Here is a 26,675-nt window from a genome sequence, read left to right as displayed (position 1 = left end):
CCCGGGCAGGATCCCGGTTAGCGATGGGCGAGCTGGGCCTACTGTTAGAAGCCAGGGCTCGCCGGGAGACAATAGACAATAGGTGCAGGAGTAGGCCATTCGGCCCTTCGAGCCAGCACCGCCATTCAATGTGATCATGGCTGATCATCCACAATCAGTACCCCGTTCCTGCCTCCTCCCCATATCCCCTGACTCCGCTATTTTTAAGAGCCCTATCTAGCTCTCTCTTGAAAGCTAGAGGGAGACCTTCTCTCCGCATGCACCTCGCTGGGAGAAGCAATGAATCGAGAGCCATTAGTGCCATTCAACGAATCTGCCCTTTGAAAGACTCTCTCAGGTTTTGGACACCATGGCTTGGTTTGGATTATTATTATTATTATTTTTGTCATGTGTACCCGAGATACAGTGTAAAACTTTGCATGCTATCCAGGCAAATCATATGCTACTCTATATGTGTACAATCAAATTCAGCTCGGGCAGTGCAAAGAGAAAAGTACCAGAGTGCAGAATATAGTGTTACTGCGTTATAATGTTACGGTTTGAGAGAAAATAGCGTGGCAGGCACGGACAACAGAGAGTAGGTTTACAGGTGTTGATTTGCATTGATGCATGCTCTTATTTCCCAAGTAAAATGAAATAAAAAGTAAAATGATTCAGGAAACTGTTGCAACGTTAATTAAGCAGGGGCTGAGGAATGCGTCAGGCACTGCCTTAAAACACCATTGTAAGTAATTAACAGACATTGAAAAATCAACAACACAAAAGAATAATGTGATACTAAGACATGTCTAGTTGTAGCAAGTAAATTAATTAATGTGGAGACTCTTTGAATGAAGGGAAGGGCAATTTTCTAAAAGAAGAAGAAAGACTAAGGAGAATATTTTTGCTGAAACACAACGTATTGGAGGAACTCAGTAGGTCAGGCAGTATCTGTGGAAGGAACGGACCAACGGCGGTTCGGGTTGGGATCATTCTTCAGGCTGATTGAGTAGGGGGGAGAAAGCTGGAAAAGAGAGGTGGGGGGGGGGCGGGACGAAGCCTGGCAAATTATAGGTCATTCAGCAGAAGAGTATCAGGAATCACAGCCGCTGCCTGACCTGCTGTGTTCCTCCAGCACATTCTGTTTTGCTCAAGATTCCAGCATCTGCACTGTTTAGACGTTGAGACAGCAGTAAACACCTGAAACACCTGATGCTTAGCTATGAGTGTTAATGCAGGAATGCATGCATGCATGAAACATAGAACAGCACTGAATGGGTTGTGGGGAGAAGGCAGGAGAGTGGGGTGATGAGGGAGAGATAGATCAGTCATGATGGTCCGAATGGTCTAATTCACCACATGACCTTAAGGAACAGGCCTTTTGGCCCACAATGTCTGTGCCAAACATGATGCCAAGACCTACTCTTCTCTGCCTGCACATAATCCATATCCCTCCATTCCCTGCGTATCCATGTGTTTATCGTATCTAAATTCACTGGCATTGGGAACGGTTACTGAGAAAACATCATGTTGTATCTGGTATCCAGTATTTCTTTCCTTTACTTTATTTCTTTCTCCCTATTCATCTCTTTCCTTTTCCACAGTCCCTCTATATTGATCCTTCATTTCCATTTTGTTAAGGCGATAGACCCTTGGTTATTCTAGAAACAAAGAACTGCAGATGTTGGTTTAAACCAAGGGTAAACACAAAGTTCTGGAGTAACTCAGTGGGTCAGGTAGCATCTCTGGGGAGAGGGGATGGGTGATGTTTTTACCTGGGACCCCTTGTCAGGCAAGGGTCCCGACTCAAAACATCACCCATACTTTTTCTCCAGGGGTGCTGACTGACCCGCTGAGTTACTCCAGCACTTTGTGTCTACCCTTGGTTATGTGGTTGGCAGAAGCCCATGCAGTGTAAATTGGCAGCTGTGTTTACCTTGTTAACACCTCAGAAGAAAAAAAACCTCCTTATCTGTGAAACACTTGGGGATATGGAGTAGGGCCTGGTGTATAACTATTATTTTTCTTCTATTTCACAATCTTGGTTTGTTAAATAGGCCACTAATGACAGACCACAGCCACACGATTCATCCCCCACCCCCAACTCCTCCACAGACATGAGGTAAATGTTCACCTGGTAACTGGTATCTGATGGAAGAGATGCCGGTTGCTATGGAGACTTATTAATATTGCTTCAGAACGGAAGCTTTTCATACATCCGTTGTGCATCTAACATGGAACGACTGCCAATATAATCCGCTCTGCCAGAACAGCCAACAATGTTTTAAAGTTGAGGAGCTATGAAATTTAAAGATTTTGTATTTTCTTTTCCAATTCTGCAAAAACTTTGTTCAGTCTGTTCAGTTCAGAGATGCAGTGTGGAAGTAGACCCTTCGACCCACCAAGTCAATACCGACCGATAATCACCCACGCACTAGTTTTATCCTAGAGATTAGGGACAATTTACAGAAGCCAATTAACCTACAAACCTCTGTGTTTAAGAAGGAACTGCAGATGCTAGAAAATCGAAGGTACACAAAAATGCTGGAGAAACTCAGCGGGTGCAGCAGCATCTATTGAGCGAAGGAAACCTACAAACCTATACGACTTTAGAGTGTGGGAGGAAAGCAGAGCACCCTGAGAAAACCCACGAGGTCACGTGGAGAATGTACTAACTCTATACCGATAGTATCCTATAGTCAGGATCGAACCTGGGTCTCCTGCACTGTAAGGCAGTAACGCAACCACTGCACCATCATGCTGTCCCCATTGTGGACCTGATTTCATCAAACCTCTTCTGCCCATGTTGTATCTTTAGTTTAGTTTGGTTTAGAGATACAGCCTGGAAAAACAGGCCCTTTGGCCCACCGAGTCCGCACTGACCAGCAATCCCCACACATTAACACGATCCTACTACAGTGGGGACAATTTATATACACACACACACACACACACACCAAGCCAATTAACCTACAAACCTGTACGTCTTTGGAGTGTTGGAGGAAACCGAAGATCTCGGAGAAAACCCATGTGGTCATGGGAAGATCGTACAAACTCCATACAGACAGCGCCTGTAGTCAGGATCAAACCTGGATCTCCAGTGCTGCAAGCGCTGTAAGGCAACAACTCTTCTGCTGCGCGACCATGCTGCCCTCACTGTCACCAACGAGATTGGGGTTGGTGCAGGGAAGTGGCATTGGGGTGGGTGGTTAGCCGTGACACTGGTGAATGGTGGACCAGCACAAATAACCTTCTATTGTTTGTTGTGTTCCCTGTGAAAGTCCGGATCCCTCAGTATACCGGCGCTCACTGGCCGACTGTAACTCCCACTTAATCAACAACTCTGCTTCACAACTAGAACATAGAACGGTACAGCACAGGAAAGGCCCACCACCCCACAATGTCTATGCTGAACATGATGCCAAAACCAACTCTTACCTGCCTAGGAGGGAAATGCAGATGATGGGTTAGACCGAAGATAGACACAAAATGCTAGAGTGACTCAATGAGACAGGCAGCATCTCTGGATAGATGGAATAAATTATGTTTTGGGTCGAGACCTGAGACCTTTTCCAGACTGGCCCTCCATTCCCTACATTCCAGTTCTGCCAACCCAATCTGTGGTCAGCTGTGACCTGTGAACATCCAGATCAGCATTGGTGTTGGCCCATAGTTTTCTACCCCTGGGTAAGTAAGGGTGTCAATGGTCATGGCGAGAGTGCAAGAGAATGCGGTTGAGAAGGAAAGATAGATCAGCCATGATTGAATGGTGGAGTAGACTTGACGGGCTAAATGGCCTAATTCTGCTCCTATAACGTGTGAATTTATGAAGTGCTAGTAAATGGGATTAGTGTAAAGTGGTATTCAATGGTCGGCATGGACATAATGGGACAAAGGACCTTGTGCTGTAGAACTGAATGAGGTTGAGAGGAAACCTGGTAAGTATATAAAATTAGAAGAGGCACAGATAGGATAGGCAGTCAGAACCTTGATCCAAGGGGGGGGGAAATATCAAATACTAGAGGACATATCTTTAAGGTCCGAGGGAGAAAGTTTAAGTAGATATGCAGGACAGGTTTTTCACTCGGGGGTGGTGGGTGCCTGGAACACGCTGCCAGGGGTGGTGGTTGTGGCAGATGCGATCGTGGGGTTTAAACGACTTTTACATAGACACATGGAAATGCAGGGAATGGAAGGATATGGATCACGTGCAGGCAGAGATTAGTTTATCATGGCATCATGTTGGGCATAAAGGTTGCGGGCCGAAGGGCCTGTTCCCCTGCTTCTATAATTCTATCAGTGGGGTTAGTTTGGTTTAGTTTGGAGATACAGCGCCGAAACGGGCCCTTCGGCCCACCGAATGCGCACCGACCAGTGATTCCTGCACCTTTTACACTATCCTACACACACTAGGGACAATTTACACTTATACCAAGCCAGTTAACTGAAAGAAACCGAAGATCTCGGAGAAACCCCACGCAGTCGCAGGGAGAACGTACAAACTCCGTACAGACAGCACCGGAGACCCGGGTCGGTCTCGGTCACTGCAAGCACTGTAATGCCCCTGTCCCACTTAGGAAACCTGAACGGAAACCTCTGGAGACTTTGTGCCCCACCCAAGGTTTCCGTGCTGTTCCCGGAGGTTTTTGTCAGTCTCCCTACCTGCAACCTCCGGCAACCGCCTGCAACCTCCGGGAACCGCACGGAAACATTGGGTGGGGCGCAAAGTCTCCCGAGGTTTCTATTCAGGTTTCCTAAGTGGGACAGGGGCATAAGGCAGCAACTCTACTGCTGCGCCACCGTGCTGCCCTCGCTCAGGAAACAGGGGAGTCAGAATGGACACGTCAAGCGAGGGAGTCTATCGTTGTGAATTCACGAGAGGCTGCAGAACCTTTCCCCCATAGCCCACTACAATTGTGAACAACGATGCTTTATTAAAAAAAAAACTCTTCTGCTTCTGTCCCCTCCACTTTCCTCTTAAACACAGCGCATGATCACACTGTCACTGCTCACCCCCCCCCCCCCCCCCCCCCCCTCAACCCCCTCCTTCCCCTACAGATTCTGTGGGGACGATCCCTCGCAAGGTACGGTGGTCTTCCTGCAGAGCGGCGGCTTGTTCTCATTGTTGTGTTGCTCCACTTCCTCAGGTTCCTATGCAGGGGCAGTTGTCGCCATGCCGCTCGCTGGATTGTTGGTCCAATATAAAGGCTGGTCTTCTGTTTTCTACGTTTACGGTGAGTCTCGCAGGACCCAGGAGGAACAAGTGACCACTAATTCAAGGGTTGAATGGTTCAGCAGAACTTTATTGCCACATGCACCTAGGTACAGTGAAATTCTGCTCTCACATACAATTCGGTAAAGTCCTGCTATACATGAGCACAACCAACCCAGGTACATGGGCATAGAAATAGTAGATTATACACAATAGCACACAAGAGTCGCCACTTTTCCAGTGTCATCTTGTATTGCACACAAATCATTAGTTAAACCCGTTTGATGAGGAGGCTTATTTAATATGTAGGAAGGAACTGCGGATGATGGTGTGAGGTCAGTTTTTAATTTATTAATTTTGTTTCAGAATCTATACATTGCTGGCAGGGCCAGCATTTATTGCCTTTGCCTGTTTGCCCTTGAGAAGATGATGGTTACTTTAGTCTAGTTTAGAGATACAGTATAAAACCAGGCCCTTCTAGCCCACTAAGTCCACGCCGACCATCGATCACCCATTCACACTAGTTCTATGCTATCCCACTCTCTCCTCCATTCCCAACACACTAGGGGCAACTTATAGCAGCCAATTAACCCACAAACCCACACGTCTTTGGAATGTGGGAGGAAACCGGAGCACCCGGAGAAAACCCATGTGGTAAGATGGAGAACGTGCAAACTCCACACAGACAGCACCTATTGTCAGGATCGGACCTGGGTCTAGCGCTGTGAGCCACCATCTACTCGAACCATTGCAGTTCTTCCACAGAAGGTGCTGCTGGTGAGGGATCTCCAGGATACAGACCCTGCGACAGCGAGGGACCGACTGTATATTTCCAAGTCCAGATGGTGCTTGACCCAGAGGGGAACATCCCCTGCACCCTTGGTGGAGGCCGCGGGCTTGGTGTTGCTGTCCAAACAGGTAGCCACAGCTCTGCCAGCTGGTGAGTCTGGGGCAGGGCTTCACCAGATGTCAAAGCCGTTCTGCGATTACTGGCTGATGTCAGGACCCAGGGTAAGACGGTGCCAGGACCACACACAAACCGCCAGCTCCACCACCACAGAACATCAGCCCCAATGTAACCTCCTGGGCCACCACTTTTTCAACCACGTACAGACTAGTCATCTTCCTTTCCAATTCCACAGGTGTATTCGGGATGATATGGTACGTATTTTGGCTACTCCTCGCCTACCAAAGTCCAGCCAAGCACCCGACGATAACCAGCGAAGAGAGGGCGTACATCGAGAACAGCATTGGGGAGAGAGCGTCTCTCACCAACGCCGGCCAGGTGAGACCTCCGCATGAGTCAGTAGCCTGGATGTTGGACACAAAGGATGACAGCGCAACATTCATGGTGGACGCACAGAAGGTTTAGACCGACAGTTCTGACAGTCAGCAACTAGCCACTCAAAACCTCTCTTGCTGTTTATCCCAAACTCTGTAACTGACCCAGACTTCTGATCCAGGTTTCTGAATGCTTGTCCAATAAGTAATACTATGCGATACGCCAGAACTTTATTTATCTGCCAACAGTCATAAAACGCAAAATACTGAAAAATGAAATTAAAGTGACGAGTGGAAAGGATTGGGGATGTGCAAAGGTGTGCAAAGATTGGGGAGTGGGAGGGGGGGGGTGGGTTGGTGGGGTGGGTTGGGGAGGTTAGGCAGGCTACAACACGACTGAAGGGCGAGGAGAAAATGCAGTCAAAAGGCACAAAAATCTCCTACCTGGAGACTTTACAAGCAAAGATTGGCAATGAGCCAGGAAGGAAAGGACTCAGTGGGTGAAAGATTGGTTAGAGAGACGTAGGTTTGCAGAATGAGTGAAGGGGTGCAGAACTTTCAGAAGCACACAAAAAGGAGAGCAGCTAGAGGAACACAGTGGGTCAGGCAGCATCTGTGGAAAGAAATGGACAGACTACATTTCGGGTTTGCATTGGGAGAAGGGTCCAACCTCAAAAGTCACCAATCTATGTTCTCCACAGATGTTGCCTGAGCCACTGAGTTACTCCAGCACTTTGTAACCCGAAGATTTATAAAGCTGCAACTTGCATGGTTGATAAATGCACTTGTATTAAACGGGGATATAGAAAGGTCATTTGGCCCACCAAGTCGATGACTGCTGACAGAACAATCCCATTAACCATGTGTAGGAAAGAACTGCAGATGCTGGTTTAAATCGAAGGAAGACACAAAATGCTGGAGTAACTCCAGGCAGCATCTCTGGAGAAAAGGAATGGGTAACGTTTCAGGTTGAGACACTTCTTCAGACTGAATTAACCCATTAACCATGTTCCCCCACAATTAACCCATCAATTCACGTGTGTTTGGGATGTGGGAGGAAACTGGAGCATCTGGTCGCAGGGAGGACGTGCTAACTCCGCACAGACAGCACGGGAGGACAGGATCTAACCCGAGTCACCAGAGCTGTGAGGCCATGGTTCTACCTGTAGTTCCACTGGGTGACACAAGGGAGAGAGGAAATTGGTTGCTCACACGTCCTGGCATGTTGTGACTGACTGTGCCCCATGTCTGTCCCTCAAACAGAAATTCAGGACGCCCTGGCTGAAGTTCTTCACCTCAATGCCGGTCTACGCCATCATCGTGGCCAATTTCTGCCGAAGTTGGACCTTCTATCTGCTGCTCATCAGCCAGCCGGCCTACTTTGAGGAAGTCTTTGGTTTTCCCATCAGCAAAGTAAGCAAACATTTTCCCATCTCTTCTTCCGCTGTGGTGCCTCCACTTTGGGTCATGGTCTTGCACTGAGGGCTTGATGTCTGGTCCGAGTCATGACCCAGATCACATTGCCATTCATCCCATCCCTCACCCAAGCAAGTACCCTGACCCAGCCCATCCTGACCACCGGCTCTAACCCAACACAATAACATGTGGATTGCGAATGTCAGTGTTCCTGTTATTTGGAGCCAGTGGCTTGATGTCTGGGCAATAACTGGGGCGAACCCTTGATTCCAGTCACTAGGGCAAAATGCAAATTCAGTTTGGGATGGAGAACATCATCAGGAGTTCTACCTTTTCGAAAATACATTTCTAAAACACTTTACACAACTTTAGAACACTTAAAACTCTTAATAGTCAATCACATACTCCCTCCTCCCATTCCCTTTCTCTTTTTCCTTCTCGCTTTTTGTTCCTTTCTTTCTCTTTGTTCTTCACCTTCTGTCCGTTAAACGTTTTTTCTCCACCTCCTCCTCTGTCGTTCTCTTTCTGATTCCTGCTCTTTTTTTCCTTTATCTATCTGCCTCTTTCTTTGTTCATCTTTGTTCTTTATTTGACTTTCTCTCTCTCTCTCTCTCCCTTTCTCTTTCTCTCTCTCTCTCTCTTCTCACTTCTTTCTTTCTGCCTCTCTCCCTCTCTCTTTCCCTCTGTCCCCTTTTTCCCTCTCTCTGTCTTTCTCCTTTCCCTCAATCTCCCCCTCTCTTTCCCTCCCTTCCTGTCTCTCCCTGTATCTCTCCTCTTTCCTCTTTTGCTCTCGCTCTCCCTATCTCTTTTCTCTCTCTCTCTCTCTCTCCCTTTCTCTCTTTATTTCACTCCCTTTCTCCATCTCCTTCCTTCTCCCACTTACTCTCACTCTCCCCCTCAATCTCTCTCCAATCCTCATTAACCATATAGTCTGGCGATTACACCATGTCTCTCTTCCAAGTAAAGAGTAGTCCAGCCATTATGAGTTCCTCCAACTTCCTCTGTGGTGGGTTTGGAGAATTTAGGGGACTTCCTGAAAGCAGAGTCGGTGGAATTCGCCCCGCCATCTCCAAGCCCAGCGGCAAATTCTGGATTGAGTTCCGGTTGTCTGAGAATAAAAAGAGTGGATTAGAATTCACGCTCGTACATCATGTGGAATATCCTAACATGAAGGGTTTAGTACGTTCCTGAAATTAATAAAAGCATTAAACATCTGGTATCTGATTGAAGGAGTTGCCAATAACATCACAGAAACCTTTTCATTAAACTATTATTACCACATCCCCTTCACCTCGGCTTGGCGTAGTTACAGCCATGATCCTATCTCTCTCTGGATGACAGGAAACTGGTGGAACTTTAATTAAATAGGGGCCAAGGAATACGCAAGGAGCAGCCTTAAAAACCCATTACATGTAAATAATAGACAATGAAAAATCAAAGACACAAAAGAACAATACGATACCATGACATTGCAAGATGGAGCGGGTATAACTAATTAAAGTGGGGACACTATGAATGAAGGAAGGGCAAATTACTTAGAGGGGAAGAAAGATAGAGGAGAATATTTTTGCGCAAAACACAAAGTGGTGGAGGAACCTAATGGGTCAGGCAGCCTCCGTGGCGGGTATATACAGACTAGGTTTCGGATTTGAATGTTTATTCAGACTGATTGGAGTGGTGGATAAGATAGATGTTCAAATCAGTCTGTACAAGGGTCCTGGTTCAAAACGTCGCCTGCCCATTCCCTGCACAGATGCTGCCTGACCCACTGGGATTCTCCAGCACTTTGTGTTTTGGCCAAGATTCCAGCATGTGCAGTCTCGTGTCTCCAAAACACTGGGCCGTTGGGTTTCACAGGTACCTGCAACATCTGTAGAATGACACAACAGCTGGCTTGTAATCACAGGGGCATGAAGTCATACAGCATGGAAACAGACCCTACAGCCCAACTTGCCCTTGTTGACTAACATGCCCCATCTACACTGTCGCACCTTCCTGCGTTTGACCCATCGATATTACTAAAAGTCCAGAGGGACTATAAAACCCGGAAGTGTTGAGTGCCTCAGTCAGTCTTTGCAAGATAGGGGAGCGAGAGGGTAACGTCTCTCAGTCTGAGCTGTGAATAACACTGAGCACATGTCCGCTAAACTGTGAGTGGTTTTACTGACCTGTCAGTGCCCTTAATGTGGTTTGAAAATATAGTTTGGAAATGCTAAAGCTGTGTTGCCTTTGGTTTGGAAATGCTAAAGCTGTGTTGCCTAATTAAAGTTGCCTTGCCTTCTATATATTTAAAAGTCTAATCTTGACCACTTCCTGTTTGCGCTTCATATTGATTTTAGAAAAAACGCTACCACGTACACCTGCGATTTTTGGCCATCTTACTCAGTCCCCCTCTGCTCATCAGGTGCCGAGGATTTTTCCCATCGATGAAAAATAAGAGTTATTAGTGTTTAAAAAAATGTTGAGATTCTCTCTCCTGTCAATCACGCCATGAAGGCCACACCCCTTCTGGTGGAAGGGGGGGAGGGACTATAAAACCCAAAAGTGTGGGCATGGCAGTCTCTGCAAGATGGAGGAGGAAGAGGTTACGACTTGCTGTCTGTAGTGGCCTTGCACCCTGCTTGAAAAGGTATGAAACTGCACTTGAATTTGGTGGCCTTGCACCCTGCTTGAAATGGAATTTCAAGGAATAGCTGTGAGTCAACTGCCAGCCCACCAGCCCACCAGTGAGTGAGCTGCCAGCACAACAGGCTTGAGTGACTGAGCCGCCAGCACACCAGGCTTTAGTGAGTGAGCCGCCAGACCAAGAATCCATTCAGCCCACAATGTCCATACTAGCCCTCTGGAAACCAGTCACTTCAGCCCACAACACCCATACTAGCACTCCAGAACCCCCCCCCCCCACTGGCCACCAATATTGGAATTAGTGGAGAGGTGGAATATTGCGTTGGTGTGTGATGCTGAGACCCAACGGGTCCCACTTAGTCTAGTATCTCTCTAAACCTGTCCTATCCATATACCTGAACTATTGTTTTTAAAAAGTTGTAATAGTACTGGTTCAACTACCTTCTCTGGCAGCTCGTTCCATATACCTCCAACCTTTGGAACCCCTTAGGTTCATATTAAATCGTTCCACCCTCACCTTAAATCCATGTCCTCTGGTTCTTGATTCCCTTACTCTGAGTAAAAGACTGTGCAATTACACTACCTATTCCTCTCATGAATTTGCACACTTCTATAAGATCACCCCTCATCCTCCTGAACTCCAAGGAATAAAGTCCTAGCCCCTCCCCCATCCTCTCCAAGTACCTGTTTAGACATTAAAGATACACAGTGCAGAAACAGGACCTTTAGCCTACTGAGTCCTTGCTGACTAATGATCAACCCATACGCTAGTATTATCCTACACTCTAGCGACAATTTACAATTTTACCAAAGCCAATTAGCCTACAAATCTGCACGTCTTTGGAGTGTGGGAGGAAACTGGAGCAACCGGAGAAAACCCACGCGATCACAGGGTGAGCGTACAAGCTCAGTACAGACAGCACCCATAGTCAGGATCGAACCAGTCTCTGGCACTATAAGACAGCAACTTTATCACTGCACAACTGTGCTGCCCCTGTCACTATTGCAAATCGAGGGTCTTTATAAATTGTCACCAGAAGCTGAGCTTGTACATTTACTGAACACCTGGTCTTTCAATGATACCAATGGGTCTTGAACCATCTTGCTGGCAGGTGGGCATGCTGTCGGCTGTGCCACACATGGTGATGACCATTGTTGTGCCAATTGGAGGGCAGATCGCTGACTTGTTGAGGAGCCGGAATATCCTGTCCACAACTGCTGTTCGGAAGATCATGAACTGTGGAGGTAAGAGGGGGTCTACATTCCCAGTCATTGCTTTCAGAATTGCCGCCCCATTGTCTGCCAGATGTGGAGGAAAGATCCAGGATGAGGTTGACAACCCACTTAGGTTGTGGCATGAGGGTGGTATGAGGTGCAAGAGTGGTGGATGTAGCCCAGACCATCACACAAACCAACCTCGCTTCCATTGACTCCATCTACATCTACAGTTAATTCCCAGCTGTTATCAGGCACCTGAACCATCCTATCACCAACTAGAGAGTGGTCCTGACCTATCATCTACCTCAAAGGTAGACACACAATGTTGGAGTAACTCAGCGGGACAGGCAGCATCTCAGGAGAGAACGTTTCGGGTTGAGACCCTTCTTCAGATTGATGTCAGTAAAGGGGGCGAGAATCCAACATTATCATCTACCTCATTGGAGACCCTCGAACTATCTTTATTCAGATTTTACTGGACTTTATCTTGCGCTTATGCCCTTTATTTGAGTGTTATCCCCTTTATTCTGTATCTGTACGCTGTGGACAGTTTGGTTTTAATCATGCATAGTCTTTCCACTAACTGGATAGCATGCAACAAATAAAAAAGCTTTTCACTGTACCTCGGTACACGTTACAATAGATAAATAAGATATTAAAAGCTGGAATAAACTAAAGGAATGGGGTTGGACGGAAATATGCCTTTGGTCACCGACACTGATCACAGGAGTGTTGGATGACACGTCTGCATCTTCATTCCTTGCCTTTTGTTTCTCATGTATTAGTTAGTTTATTTAGTTTAGTTTATTATTGTCACGTGTACTGAGGCACGGTGAAAGCTTTCTGTTGCTTGCTCTCCAGTCAGTGGAAAGACTGTACATGATTACATTCAAGCCATTCACAGTGTACAGATACGGGATAAAGGGAATAACGTTTAGTGCAAGATCAAGTTGAATATAGCCTGATTAAAGATAGTCCGAGGGTCTCCAATGAGGTAGATGGGAGGTCAGGACCGCTCTCTAGTTGGGGAGAGGATTGTTCAGTTGCCTGATAACAGCTGAAGTGCTTGAGGAGCTGGGCTGTATCATTCAATAGGAGCAGAATTAGGATGAAGCGAAAGGCGCAAAGATGTAAAGGTCGGTTCTGTCAATAGTTGTCATGGAGAGGAGGACACGGTCATTGTCTCGTCAAACGGCTCCAGACAATTTCCTGCCCCACAAATTATAGACACCACTGATGTGATCAGCTGGAGAGAGGCCTGACAGGCAATATATCGGAGAGGGAGTTGCCCAAACTCCGCACCTGGACCACATCTGGCAGAACATGGCTGTCAGAAGGGAGGTGCGACTAATAGAGGTCACAGCATCCGAGAGGATGAGAACTAGGTTCAGGATGTGTCTGAAGAAGGGTTCCGACCCCGAAACATCACCTATTCCTTTTCTCCGGAGATGCTGCCTGACCCGCTGAGTGTCTCCAGCACTCTGTGTCTACCTTGAGGTTTAGCCTGATGGGCAGATGGGTGGAGTAAATGAAAAAGGCTGGCGGTGAAAAGGAGACAAAGCGGTGGAGAGAAGAGGGGGAGTGAAATGTAAAGCCAGAGGGAGGGATGTGGGTGGAAGGGGGTGGGGTGAGGGAAAAGAGGGGGAACAAAAGGGAAAATAGGGGATGGGAAGGGAGATGAGTGTATGAAGGAGGGGAAAGGAGCATGGTGAATGGAGATGGAGGGAGAGATGGAGGGAGAGATGCATGTGCACTAGGGTGGGGAATGGGGAGGGGGGCACGGGAAAGGGAGGGGGGGCAATTGCTAATGGGGACCTGGTGCGATGCAGGATACGAGCAGAGAATCTTGGAGAAACAAGGAACTGCAGATGCTAGTTTATACTGAAGATAGACACAATGCTGGAGTAACTCAGCGGGTCAGGCAGCATCTTGAGAGAAAAAGGATAGATGACGTTTCAAATCGGGACCCTTCATCGGACTCATTCAGGTTCAGAATTCGAAGAAGGGTTCTGACCCGAAACGTCACCCATCCGTTTTCTCCAGCGATGCTGCCTGAACCGCTGAGTTACTCCAGCATTTTGTGTCTATCGGAGAATCGTTGAGACTGTTTGAGCTGACGATTCCAGCCACTGACATGGTTTATTATTCCCCAGGTTTTGGCATGGAGGCCACTTTGCTGCTGATTGTTGGATTTTCCCACACCAGGGCAGTTGCAATCTCTTTCCTGGTGCTCGCTGTTGGATTCAGTGGATTTGCCATTTCAGGTGGGTTACCTCCTTTCCCCATTACCCCCTTTAACCCCCTCTCCCCATCCCCTTCACTCAAATCTCTTCATCCTGCTTTACATTTTACTTCTCCTCTTCTCTCCTTATCTTCATAGGTTCATAAGTTCATAAAACAGGAGCAGGGTCAGGCCATTCGGCCCTTCTAGTCCACTACATCATTCAATCTTGGCTGATTTGTCTTTCTCTCAACCCCATTCTCTTGCCTTCTCCATGTAACCTTTGACACCATTACTAATCAAGAAACACCGTTACTCTGGCTCCTGGCATTCACCAATTTAAGCTTAAGAATATACAAAACTACTATGGAGCAAAGAAAAGTGCTGCAGGAACTCAGCGGGTCAGGCAGCATTGACATTTCGTGTCGGGACCCTTCTCCAGACTAATGGAGTAAGGGGGGGAGAAAGCTGGAAAAAGAGGTGGTGTGGGATGAAGCTTGGCAAGTGATAGGTGGATACAGGTGAGGTGGTGATTGGCAGATGGGTGGAGTAAGTGACAAAGGATAGAGATGAAAAGGAGACTAAAGGGTTTCAGATAAGGCAAGACGAGGAGTTGGGAAATGTAAATGTGAAGCTGGAGGGAGAGATGGGGGTGGAAGGGAACGGGGGGAGGGGGAAAAGCAAAATGGATATGTATATGGACTGGGAAAAAATGCAGGGCTATGGGGGTGGGGTGTGTGAGTTTAGTCTAGTTTAGTTTAATTTGGAGATACAGCATGGAAACAGCCCTTCAGCCCACCAAGTCCGCGCCGACTAATAATCACCCCGTACACTAGTTTTATCCGACACACACGGACAATTTACAGAAGCTAATTATCCCGCACGTCCTTGAAATTTGGGAGGAAATTGGAGCGCCCGGAGGAAACCTATGCGTTCACAGGGAGAACGTACAAACTCCGTACACACAGCACCCATAGTCAGGCTCAAAACCCAGGTCTCTGGCACTGTAGGCCAGCAACTCCACTGCAGTGCCACCATGCTGCCCTTATCGGGTGGGTGAGGGAAAGTATTTTAAAGAACTGGGACAGACACAGCGGGACTGAATTCCACGTACAATTCGCGGGGATGGTAGTTTCCTAAAGTTGGGCAGGCCTGGGGTGCGTGAGGCGTGGAATAATTGAATCTGCCACGGCTGAAGGACAGAGTAAGCTTGAGCTCCTGGAGGAGAGTGACGTTGGACATCCTCCCGGTAAGTCAGGCGTTGTCGGCCAGCGGAGGCCAGTGAGATCCCTCCTGAACAAGGACCCCCAGATCCCATTGTACTTTCACTTTTCCTAACTTGACACCATTCAGATAATAATCTGTCTTCCTGTTCTTGCCGCCAAAGTGGATATCCGCACATTTATCCACATTAAACTGCATCTGCCATGCATCTGCCCACTCACCCAACCTGTCCAAGTCACCCTGCATCCTGATAGCATCTTCCTCACAGTTCACACTGCCACCCAGCTTGGTGTCATCTGCAAATTTGCTAATGTTAATCTTAATCTCTTCATCTAAATCATTAATGTATTGGTTAAATGTGTAGGTTATTGTGGGCATGTTGGGGTGAAGGGCCTGTTTCCATGCTGTATGTCTCTATGACTCTAGTGGGAGGTTCTAGAACCGGAGGGCACAGCCTCAGAATAAAAGGGTGGCGAATCTGTGGAATTCATTGCCGCAGACGGCTGTGGAAGCCAACTCAATGGGTATTTACAAAGCAGAGATTAACAGGTCCTTGATTATTAGGGTATCAAAGGTTACGGGTAGAAGGCAGGAGATTGGGGTTGAGAGGTCAAGATAAGTCAGCCATGAACGAATCGCAGAGTAGGCTCGATGTGCTGAATGCCAAAATTCTGCTCGTATGACACGAACTTGTGAACACATGAGCATTATTAATTATAAGTTGGAGTGGAGCGCTTGCAGGTTCCAGAGCCGCTCTCATTCATTGATGTGTTTTTATGTTGACTCAGGGTTTAACGTGAACCACCTGGACATTGCTCCGCGCTACGCCAGCATACTGATGGGAATCTCCAATGGTGTGGGCACACTGTCGGGAATGATCTGCCCACTGATTGTTGGTGGAATGACCATACACAAGGTACAGAGTCTCTTGCCCAGAGTAGGTGAATTGAGATCCGGATAACATAGGTTTAAGATGAAGGGGAAAAGATTTACTAGGAATCTGAGGGGTAACTTTTTCACACAAAGGGTGGTGGGTGTATGGAACAAGCTGCCAGAGGAGGTAGTTGAAGCAGGGACTATCCCAACATTTAATAAACACTTTGTTTAAGAAAGAACTGCAGATGCTGGAAAATCGAAGGTACACAAAAATGCTGGAGAAACTCAGCGGGTGCAGCAGCTTCTATGGAGCGAAGGAAATAGGCAACGTTTCGGCCCGAAAAGTTGCCTATTTCCTTCGCCCCATAGATGCTGCTGCACCTGCTGAGTTTCTCCAGCATTTATGTGTACCTTTAAGAAGTAGTTTGACAGGTACATGGATAGGACAGGTTTGGAGGGATATGGACCAAATGCTGGCAGGTGGGACTAGTGTAGGGGTGGGGCACATTGGCCAGTGTGGGCAAGTTGGGCCGAAGGGTCTGTTTCCACACTGTATCACTCTATGACTATAAGGTACAACCAAACCTACCGTCCGTGGGTAGAGTCGCTACCTCACAGCACCGGACACCCGGGTTCGATCCTATCTGTACGCAGATTGCACGTTCTCCCTGTGATCACGTGGACTTTCTCCGGATGCTCTGGTTTTCTCCTGCATTCCAAAGACGTGCTGGTTTATAGGTTAATTGGCTTCAGTAAATTGTAAATTGTCCCTAGTATGTATGATAGTGCCAGTGTACGGGGTAATTGATGGTCGGCATGGACTCAGTGGGCCGAAGGGCCCATACTGTATCCCTAAAGTCTAAAGGGTGTTCGGGGGGGGGGGGGGGGGGGGGGGGGGGTGGTTTTTCACCTGGGGGTTATTGGAATCAGGAATAAACTGCCAGGGTCAGCAATCGCTCACCAGGAGACTCTCCTACACGTGAAGCCTGGGAGGTTTACAGGGCGGTAGAGGGCGGTCAGTGTCAATTGAGAGATTTAAGGAGCTAGCACAGGTCTGTTGGGCTGAATGCCCTCTCCAAGATCCCGTGATTCAATTAATTGAGCCAGGAATTGGATTCGAAGTCCTCTAGCATGGCTGCTTTCAATCCCTTCAGAAGATTGGTGCGTTGGGCAGGATTCAAGACTATCTGACATTATCCCTTCACCACTGTTGCTTCAAGCTGCCTGGGAATCAATCTCTGGAATGCCCCCACTCAACATAGAGTCAGGAAGCAGGCCCTTCAACCCATCATCCATGCTGACCACTAGACACCCATTATTTTTTACTCTAATCCAACCCCGACCCACTATATTCCCCACACATTTGCACCAGGTCTCCACACTCCAGCCCCGTCTACCAACCAGCTCATTCATGGAACGAAGAGGGATTTAGATACTCAAATAGACAAAGAATAGAAAGATTCGGACCCTAGCAGGGCCAGTGGGATTAGTGTAGCTGGGCAACACAAAAGATTACCATTGACATAGTGGGCCGAAGGACCTGCTTCTGTGTTGTGTGACCCTGCACAACATGAGGGAAACTTATAGGAAGAACATGAAAAACTCCAAATTGACAACTCCCAGAGGTCCGGATCGAACATCCGGATTCAGGAACAGCTTCTTCCCTGCAACCATCAGGCTATTCAACATTACAATTTCCAAATAAGCTCTGAACTACATAGCTTTGGGGGCGTTGTTTATGTCTTTGCACTATTATTGTTTGTTCTATACATGTGTGCATGTGTTTATGTATGTGCGTGTGTGTATGTGTATATATATATATATATACATATATATATATTGTATATGTATATATATATATATATATATATATATATATATGAATGTGTGTGCATATATATAGATATATATACAGTGGTTGCAAAAGTATTCATACCCCTTGAACTTTTCCACATTTTGTCACGTTACAACCACAAACGTAAATGTAGTTTATTGGGATTTTATGTGATAGACCAACACAAAGTGGCGCATAATTGTTTAATGGAAGGAAAATGATACATGGTTTTCAAATATTTTTACAAATAAAAAACTGAAAAGTGTGGCGTGCAAAAGTATTCAGCCCCCTTTACTCTGATACCCCTAAATAAAATCCAGTGCAACCAATTGCCTTCAGAAGTCACCTAATTAGTAAATAGAGTCCACTTGTGTGTAATCTAATCTCAGTATAAATACAGCTGTTCTGTGAAGGCCTCAGAGGTTTGTTAGAGAACATTAGTGAACAAACAGCATCATGAAGCCCAAGTAACACACCAGACAGGTCAGGGATAAAGTTGTGGAGAAGTTTAAAGCAGGGTTAGGTTATAAAAAAATATCCCAAGCTTTGAACATCTCACAGAGCATCCGAAATCCGAAAATGGAAAGAGTATGGCACAACTGCAAACCTACCAAGATATGGCCATCCACCTAAACTGACAGGCCGGGCAAGGAGAGCATTGATCAGAGAAGCAGCCAAGAGGCCCATGGTAACTCTGGAGGAGCTGCAGAGATCCACAGCTCAGGTGGGAGAATCTGTCCACAGGACAACTATTAGTTGTGCACTCCACAAATTGGGCCTTTATGGAAGAGTGGCAAGAAGAAAGCCATTGTTGAAAAAAAGCCATAAGAAGTCCCGTTTGCAGTTTGCCACAAGCCATGTGGGGGACACAGCAAACATGTGGAGGAAGGTGCTCTGGTCAGATGAGACCAAAATTGAAGTTTTTGGCCTAAATGCAAAACGCTATGTGTGGCGGAAAACTAACACTGCACATCACCCTGAACACAACATCCCCACTGTGAAACATGGTGGTGGCAGCATCATGCTGTGGGGATGCTTTACTTCAGCAGGGACAGGGAAGCTGGTCAGAGTTGATGGGAAGATGGATGGAGCCAAATACAGGGCAATCTTGGAAGAAAACCTGCCGGAGTCTGCAAAAGACTTGAGACTGGGGCGGAGGTTCACCTTCCAGCAGGACAACAACCCTAAACGACAGCCAGAGCTACAATGGAATGGTTTAGATCAAAGCATATTCATGTGTTAGAATGGCTCAGTCAAAGTCCAGACCTAAATCCAATTGAGAATCTCTGGCAAGACTTGAAAATTGCTGTTCACAGACGCTCTCCATCCAATCTGACTGAGCTTGAGCTATTTTGCAAAGAAGAATGGGCAAAAATTTCAGTCTCTAGATGTGCAAAGCTGGTAGAGACATACCCCCAAAAGACTTGCAGCTGTAATTGCAGCGAAAGGTGGTTCTACAAAGTATTGACTCAGGGGGGCTGAATACTTTTGCATGCCACACTTTTCAGTTTTTTATTTGTAAAAAAATTTGAAAACCATGTATAATTTTCCATCCACTTCACGATTATGCACCACTTTGTGTTGGTCTATCACATAAAATCCCAATAAAATACATTTACATTTGTGGTTGTAACGTGACAAAATGTGGAAAAGTTCATGGGGTATGAAAACATTTGCAAGCCACTGTATAGTGCGTATACACACATACATGCATACACACAATATATATATATATACTGTAAAGCACTGGACTCCTGAATGGGTCTCTGGTGCTTGAGGCAGTAGCTCTACCCGCTGCACCACTGTGCCGCCCTCCCTCTCCCTCTCCCCCCTGAGCGCATTGTAATGTGGTGGTCGTGTCTGAACCCCGTTTTGTCCTGTCCCCCATCTGTCCGCAGACGCGTGAGGAGTGGCAGAACGTGTTTTTGATCGCCTCGGTGGTCCACTACAGCGGCGTCATCTTCTACGGGATCTTCGCCTCGGGGGAGAAGCAGGACTGGGCGGACCCCGAGCCGAGCAGCGAGGACAAGTGTGGCATCATCGACCAGGACGAACTGGCGGAGGAGACGGAGCTCAACGACACCACCTGCATCACCGCTCAGAAGAAGATGTCCTACGGCGCCACGAACCAGGTCAACGACTCGCGGAGGGAAAGCTGGAGGAAGAGGCGAGGCCAAGCTCAGGAAGAGCTGCCGGATGAAGCCAACAGCTACCACTGTGAGAACGGCAACTTCCCGGACCCGTCGCAGTGAGATCCAGCGCGCCGTGACTGGGTATCAAAGTTCAGCGCAGAATCGGTTTTGTTGCATTATAAACATCGTATTTAACAACTTCATAAACATTGTTGGACTTTTTTTTAGGATCTCGCTTGTAGAACTGGCCACCCCTCAAACTGTACCGATGGCTGTAATTGCTGGAAAAGATGTCAGGCCACACCCGTGAAGAAAATATTGTATTGAAGTCACGTCATACAAACAGGCCATTCGGCCCGCATCTGCCCGTGCTGGTATACTATGCGTGTTCCATGCCCCTCTCCCTCTCTTTCTGTCTCTCTGTTGATTCATTCAATGGATATGGACATTGCTGGCAATGCCCGGGTTTGTAGTTGCATCTGTAATTACCCCAGGACTGGGGGGGGGGGGGGGGGGGGGGGATGGGGGAGGGAGGAGATGAGGATTGGTAGGGCTGGAATCTTCAGTAGGCCAGACCGGGTAAGGCTGGTGGAGTTTCTATCCTTCAAACACATTGGTGAAGCAATCCTGTAGTTCCAAGTTCAACAGGTTCTCCCTTCAATTTAATGCCCCTTATGCAGTGGTGGGATTCGAACTCCTATCCTTGGATCAATTGCCATTCCAGTAACTTCACCAACATACCACCGTCCATCTCCCCCTCATCATCTCACCTTCTGGTCCTTGTTCCCTCATACGCCTAATGCCGGGTTAAGGCAGCGGGTCAGGCAGCATCTCTGGAGAAAATGAATAGGTGATGTTTCAGGTGAAATCCTTCTTCAGACTGAAGGATCAGAGTATTGGATTGTTTTGGCCACCCTGCTACAGTAAAGATGCCATTAAGCTGGAAAGGGTGTAGACACGATTTACGAGTATGTTACCAGGACTAAGGCCTGAGATATATAGGGAGTGGTTGGGCAGGTTAGGACTTTACTCCTTGAAGTGCAGCGGGCTGAGGGGTCATCTTATAGAGATGTATAAAATCATGAGCGGGATAGATAGGGTGAATCTACAGAATCCTTGTCCCAGGGTAGGAGAATTAAGAACCAGAAGATAGAGGATTGAGGTGAGGAGGGGGGGGGGGGGGGGGGGGGGGGGGGGGGCTTTAATAGGAACATGAGGGGTCAATTTATCTCACAGAGGGTGGTGGGAATATGAAAAGAGTTGCCAGAGGTGGTAGTTGAGGCAAGTACTATAACATTTAAATGACATTTGGTCAGGTACATGGATAGGAAATGTTTAGTGGGATATGGGCTAAATGTAGGCAGGTGGGACTAGCTTGAATGGGGCACCTTGGTCAAGATGAACGAGTTGGGCCGAAGGGCCCGTGTCCGTGCTGTGTGACTCAATCACTCGTTGGCTGCATATTCTGGGAATTCCACATTCTCCCCTTTCTTGCGTAATTAGGAGACCATTTGGTCCGTTGCACCCATGTCGGCCCACAACACACCAATCCCACCGCTCCCATTTCTCTCTCACATGCCATTCAGCTTTCCTTTGATAGTTGTATTTGCTCGGGCATGTCTCTGGGATGTGGGAGAAAACTGGAGCACCTGGGAAAAACATGTGCGGTCACAGGGAGAACATGCAAACTCCACCCGGGCAGCATAGGTCCTGAGAGGTGTAAGGCAAAATACATTTGCTGTGGGATTTACAAGGCCATCTTACACACCTGGCCTCCCCTGTTCGTGAAGCACCCTGTCCACATCTGCCTTGTCAACGACCTGCATGAGCCTACAGATGTTCCTCCGCTCTTCAATGCAGAAAAACATTCCCGTCACTGGAAATGCAACCAAGTTCTAATTAGAAGTTTGGCGGCACTATTGTGCGGCGATACAGTTGCTGCCTTACACTGCCAGAGACCCGGGTTCAATCCTGACTACGGATGCTGCCTGTACATAGTTGGTACGTTCTCCCTGTAACCGCATGGGGTTTTCTTTGGAATTCCTCCCACATTCCAAAGACGTACAGGTTTGTCGGTTGATTGACTTCTGTAAAATTGTAAATTGTCCCGGGTGTGTGTAGAACAGTGCTGGTGTACTGGGTGATCACTGGTCAGTGCTGACTCGGTGGGCCGAAGGGCCTGTTTCGGCGTTGTATCTCTAAAGTCTAAATTAAAGATGTAACATACAGAATATACATGTATATGATATTCCTCTCCAATGACCCTTCCTCAATCTAAGTGTCCTACCCCAGCAGTTACCATCAAAGATACTAGATATTTGGTTAACATGGCAAGGGAGGACAGCGTTGGGACAATTAATGAATTCCGTACCGCGAAGGTTCAATAGCATGTTTAACCCATGTTTCCGTGTGTCTCCTGGTTGGATTCCAGCGGCACGTGTATCTCCAAAGTCCACGCGATGTACTGTTGTTGTTCAGATGTGAGCTGGATTTAGATGTGAGCTTTATTTGGATTTATTGATCTTGCTGTGAGTTTTCTGATAATAAACAATGTGTCATTTACACCGCGACAATCCAGACGTTACGTGTAAAAGGCTGAGGTTGTAAGTACAAGGGGTCCTGGGTCACCTCTGAACTCCTGACCACCAAATTCTCCACAACACGGAAACAAACAACAAAATTCCAGTGCCGGGGCAGGCCCTTCGGCCCACAATGATGCCAAGTTAAACTAATCTCCCCTGCCTTTATGTGAGAATATCCCTCCATTCCCTGCATATCCCTCCATTCCCGACATATCTACATAGCTTCATAATGCCGCTCTCGTATCTGCCTCCACCACATCACTCTCAGTGTGAAAGGAAAACCTGCCTCACAAATCTCATTTAAACACTTCCCCCCTCACATTACAACTATGTCCTCTAGTATTTGTCGTTTTCATCCTTGGGGGGGAAACAGACTCTATCTACCCTATCTATTATTTTATACCCTTCTGCCAGGTTGACCCTCAACCTCCTCGAGAACAATTCTAGTCTGTCCAGAATGTCCCCGGCATCCCCTCTCTCTCTATCCTTCTCCCACCCAAATCTGAAGCACCTGCTTCCTATTTTCATCCTACAAACAGCTTACAATGGCCTGCTTCCTTTATCACCGTTACTTGTTTGCATATCATTCATTCGTTGTTCTTTATCTCTCCACGTCACCGTCTATATCTCTCGTTTCCCTTATCCCTAACCAGTCTGAAGAAGGGTCTCGACCCGAAACGTCACCCATTCCTTCTCTGCAGAGATGCTGCCTGTCCCGCTGAGTTACTCCAGCTTGTTGTGTCTATCTTCTAGCCTGTCTAACCTGTCCTTGTAGCTAACACCTTCTGATCCAGACAGCATTCTGATAAACCTATTTTGCACCCTCTCCAAAGCCTCTCCATCCTTCCAGAAATGCGGTGACTAGGACTGCACAGCATATTCCAAATGCAGCCGAACCGAAGTTTAATACAGCTTCCCTGCAAGTGGGAGGTCGTGTTGTAACGGTGCACATGGTCTAACCTAATGGGAATAATCTACACTGCCGGGCACCTTGGATGCTACAAGCAGAAGAGCAATTATTCCTTTCGTTCCCGTGGTAATGAGGGAAAGTGCTTGCTTCCTTTGATAGGGCTCGAGTGGCCGGCTCATTCATGTACGTCAGTTCTGTTGCCATGACACCTGCTTTCCTGTTGTATGAGTGATTATGTCATGCCAACTTTGGAGACTGCTCGAGTCCCCGTCTTTGATGTCCTTCAGTAATTAAACACAACTCACGGCTGTAGACACAAACCGTCCATGAGCAGGGACAATGCAATCACGGAATCACAGGAAATGCAATCACGCTAAAACTCATCTCCGGGTTCTGTACGAGCGCAGGTCACTCAATGTGGTTCGATTTCGCCACAGAGCACCAAATGCATTCTTCGATGCAGCCGTTCCTCGATGTACAGAAGGGTTGTGTTCCTAAAAACTGTTTTGTAAAGTGAAGTTCCAGGAAATGAAACAGCTCCCCTGAAAAAAAGTCTCCCAGCGCTGGGGATTCCCTCGCATTCATGCCATTACAATTGGAAACATAGAAAATAGGTGCAGAGTAGGCCATTCGGCCCTTCGAGCCTGCACCGTCATTCAATATGATCATGGCTGATCATCCAACTCAGTATCCTGTACCTGCCTTCTCTCCATACCCCCTGATCCCTTTAGCCACAAGGGCCACATCTAACTCCCTCTTAAATATAGCCAATGAACTGGCCTCACTACCTTCTGTGGCAGAGAGTTCCAGAGATTCACCACTCTGTGTGAAAAATGTTTTCCTCATCTCGGTCCTAAAAGATTTCCCCCTTATCCTTAAACTGTGACCCCTTGTTCTGGGTTTCCCCAACATCGGGAACAATCTTCCTGCATCTAGCCTCTCCAACCCCTTAAGAATTGTATAAGTTTCTATAAGATCCCCCCTCAATCTTCTAAATTCTAGCGAGTACAAGCCGAGTCTATCCAGTCTTTCTTCATATTAAAGTCCTGTCATCCCAGGAATCAGTCTGGTGAACCTTCTCTGTACACCCTCTATGGCAAGAATGTCTTTCCTCAGATTAGGAGACCAAAACTGTACGCAGCTGTACAAACCACATTAGTTTAGTTTAGAGATACAGCAGAGAAACAGGCCCTGCAGCCCACCGACTCCACGACGACCAGCGATCACCCCGTGCACTAGCACAATTCTAAACACTACGGCCAATTTACAATTAACCCTACAGACCAAATTGTGTTTGGATTGTGGGAGGAAACCGAAGCAGCCGGAGAAAACCCACACTGTCATGGGGCCAACATACAAACTACAAACAGTCAGCTCCCGTACTCAGGTTTGAACCCAGGTCTCTGGCGCAGTGAGGCAGCAGCTCTACCACTGCGCCACCCTGCCGCCCAATAGAATTAGTACATTAAACAGTGGGTGGTATCTTAAATCATAAATTCATAATCTTAATTCTCAATTCAATCTTATTTAATCATTTCAATCTTCATTCATAAATCAAATGATGGTAATTCAAAACAATACTTCACATCTAAAGTTGGATCTGTTTCTGTTGTGGGGATTGTAGTGAGGCCTAATATTTAGTGTCAACCTGGGGCGCAAGCACCAGTCTTAATAAATCGCCCGTTATCGCAACTCAGCGTGGCCTTTCCATTTTGCTCCTAGAGTTTCCCTGATGATTCCAACTTAGTCGGAACTCCATTTATATCTGCACTAAATGTTGTACACCTCATCGTTTACCTGTGCAACGTGGATAGTTTGAAATGTTTAAGAAATATTTAGACAGGTACATGGATAGGATAGTTTTGCAGGGATATGGGTGAAAAGCAGGCAGGTGAGACTAGTGTAGATGAGGCATGTTGGTCTGCGTGGGCAAGTTGGGCCAAATGGCCTGTTTCCACACTGTATGACTATGACTCGGGTATAGTCTTTTCTTTGACTCTTTAACTGGATAGGGCATAATCAAAAGCTCTTCACTGTACCTCGATACACGTGGCAATGATAAACTAACACGAGCAGCACAGCATTGGATGGAGGTAAACGGTTCTAGTTGCAAGCAACCTCAGTTAACAAACGCTACTAAATTAAACCGCTCCAGGACTCACTCACGCTGTTCCTGTTTGAAATTTACAGACATTGGCCAAATCGAATCACTTTCATTATCCGGCGGTCTTTGAAAGATGTTTAATTTCCTCTTGTTTGTGTGAGCTGTTTTAAAGGAGATGTCAAATTATGAAGTTATTGTAAAAAAAAATATCGTCAAAGAAAGTGGAATAACAATGAACTAGTGTGAACGGGTGATCGATGGGGTGGGCGGAAGTGCCTGTTTGTAGATAGATACAAAGTATTGGAGTAACTCAGTAGGTCAGGCAGCATCTCTGGAGAATATGGACAGGTTCTTCAGACACCTGAATCGGGTTTTGCAACTATCCTGGTGGGATCTGGACTTTTCTCCCCTGATCACCAGCCTGGTTTTCTCTGCTGTACATGGGTGGACGAAGGGGAGAGTGATTCAGTGAGCTCAACCCAACACGTGTAGCTGCATCCATTGGACATGGGTCAGGGAGCCACACTCTACGGTGGGGGAATAGATAGACAAGGAGGAAGGGTTGTCCACTATGTTTAGTTGAACAGAAGCCAGTGATGAGCAGAGCGATGGGTGAGTGTGATTAGTTTAGAGATACAGCGCTGAAACAGGCCGCTCGGCCCACTGAGTTCGCGCTGAGCAGCGATCACCCCCTACACCAGTTCTATCCTACACACTAGGGACAATTTTACAGAAGCTAATTAACCTACAAACCTGCATATCTTTGGAGTGTGTGAGGAAACTGGAGCACCCGGAGAAAACACACGCGATCACACGAAGAACGTACACACAGCACCCGTAGTCAGGATCGAACCCGGGTCTCCGGCGTTGTGAGGCAGCAACCCTTCCACTGCGCCACCGTGCCGCCCCTTACGCGATGTCTTCACTATCAATGGTATTCGACTGAATTACGAGAAAGCTTAGAATAAAACTGAACCGAACAATGGAAAAAAACAAAGTATTTTTCAGAGAGTTGGGCAATGTGTGCTGGTGCTGAATGTTCGGGAGATAAGATAAGCATC

General features: G+C 47.1%; 1 protein-coding gene across 1 annotated transcript in view; it reads left to right on the top strand.

Moving 5' to 3' along the window:
• Positions 1-20,541, top strand: part of slc17a8 (solute carrier family 17 member 8) — a 40,723-nt gene extending 20,182 nt beyond the window's left edge. Inside the window, exons 6-12 of the mRNA XM_055650514.1 lie at positions 5,127-5,213; positions 6,334-6,476; positions 7,736-7,885; positions 11,626-11,758; positions 13,885-13,995; positions 15,965-16,092; positions 19,785-20,541. Coding sequence (XP_055506489.1) covers positions 5,127-5,213; positions 6,334-6,476; positions 7,736-7,885; positions 11,626-11,758; positions 13,885-13,995; positions 15,965-16,092; positions 19,785-20,138 — 1,106 coding nt within the window. The 3' untranslated portion in view covers positions 20,139-20,541. The remainder of the gene's footprint in view (positions 1-5,126; positions 5,214-6,333; positions 6,477-7,735; positions 7,886-11,625; positions 11,759-13,884; positions 13,996-15,964; positions 16,093-19,784) is intronic.
• Positions 20,542-26,675: the final 6,134 nt, after the last annotated feature.

Source organism: Leucoraja erinacea, chromosome 19 (assembly GCF_028641065.1).
Source record: "Leucoraja erinacea ecotype New England chromosome 19, Leri_hhj_1, whole genome shotgun sequence".
Taxonomy (NCBI): Eukaryota; Metazoa; Chordata; class Chondrichthyes; order Rajiformes; family Rajidae; genus Leucoraja; species Leucoraja erinaceus.
The sequence above is the reverse complement of the archived record's forward strand: the minus strand, read 5'-3'. Positions and strand labels throughout refer to the sequence as shown.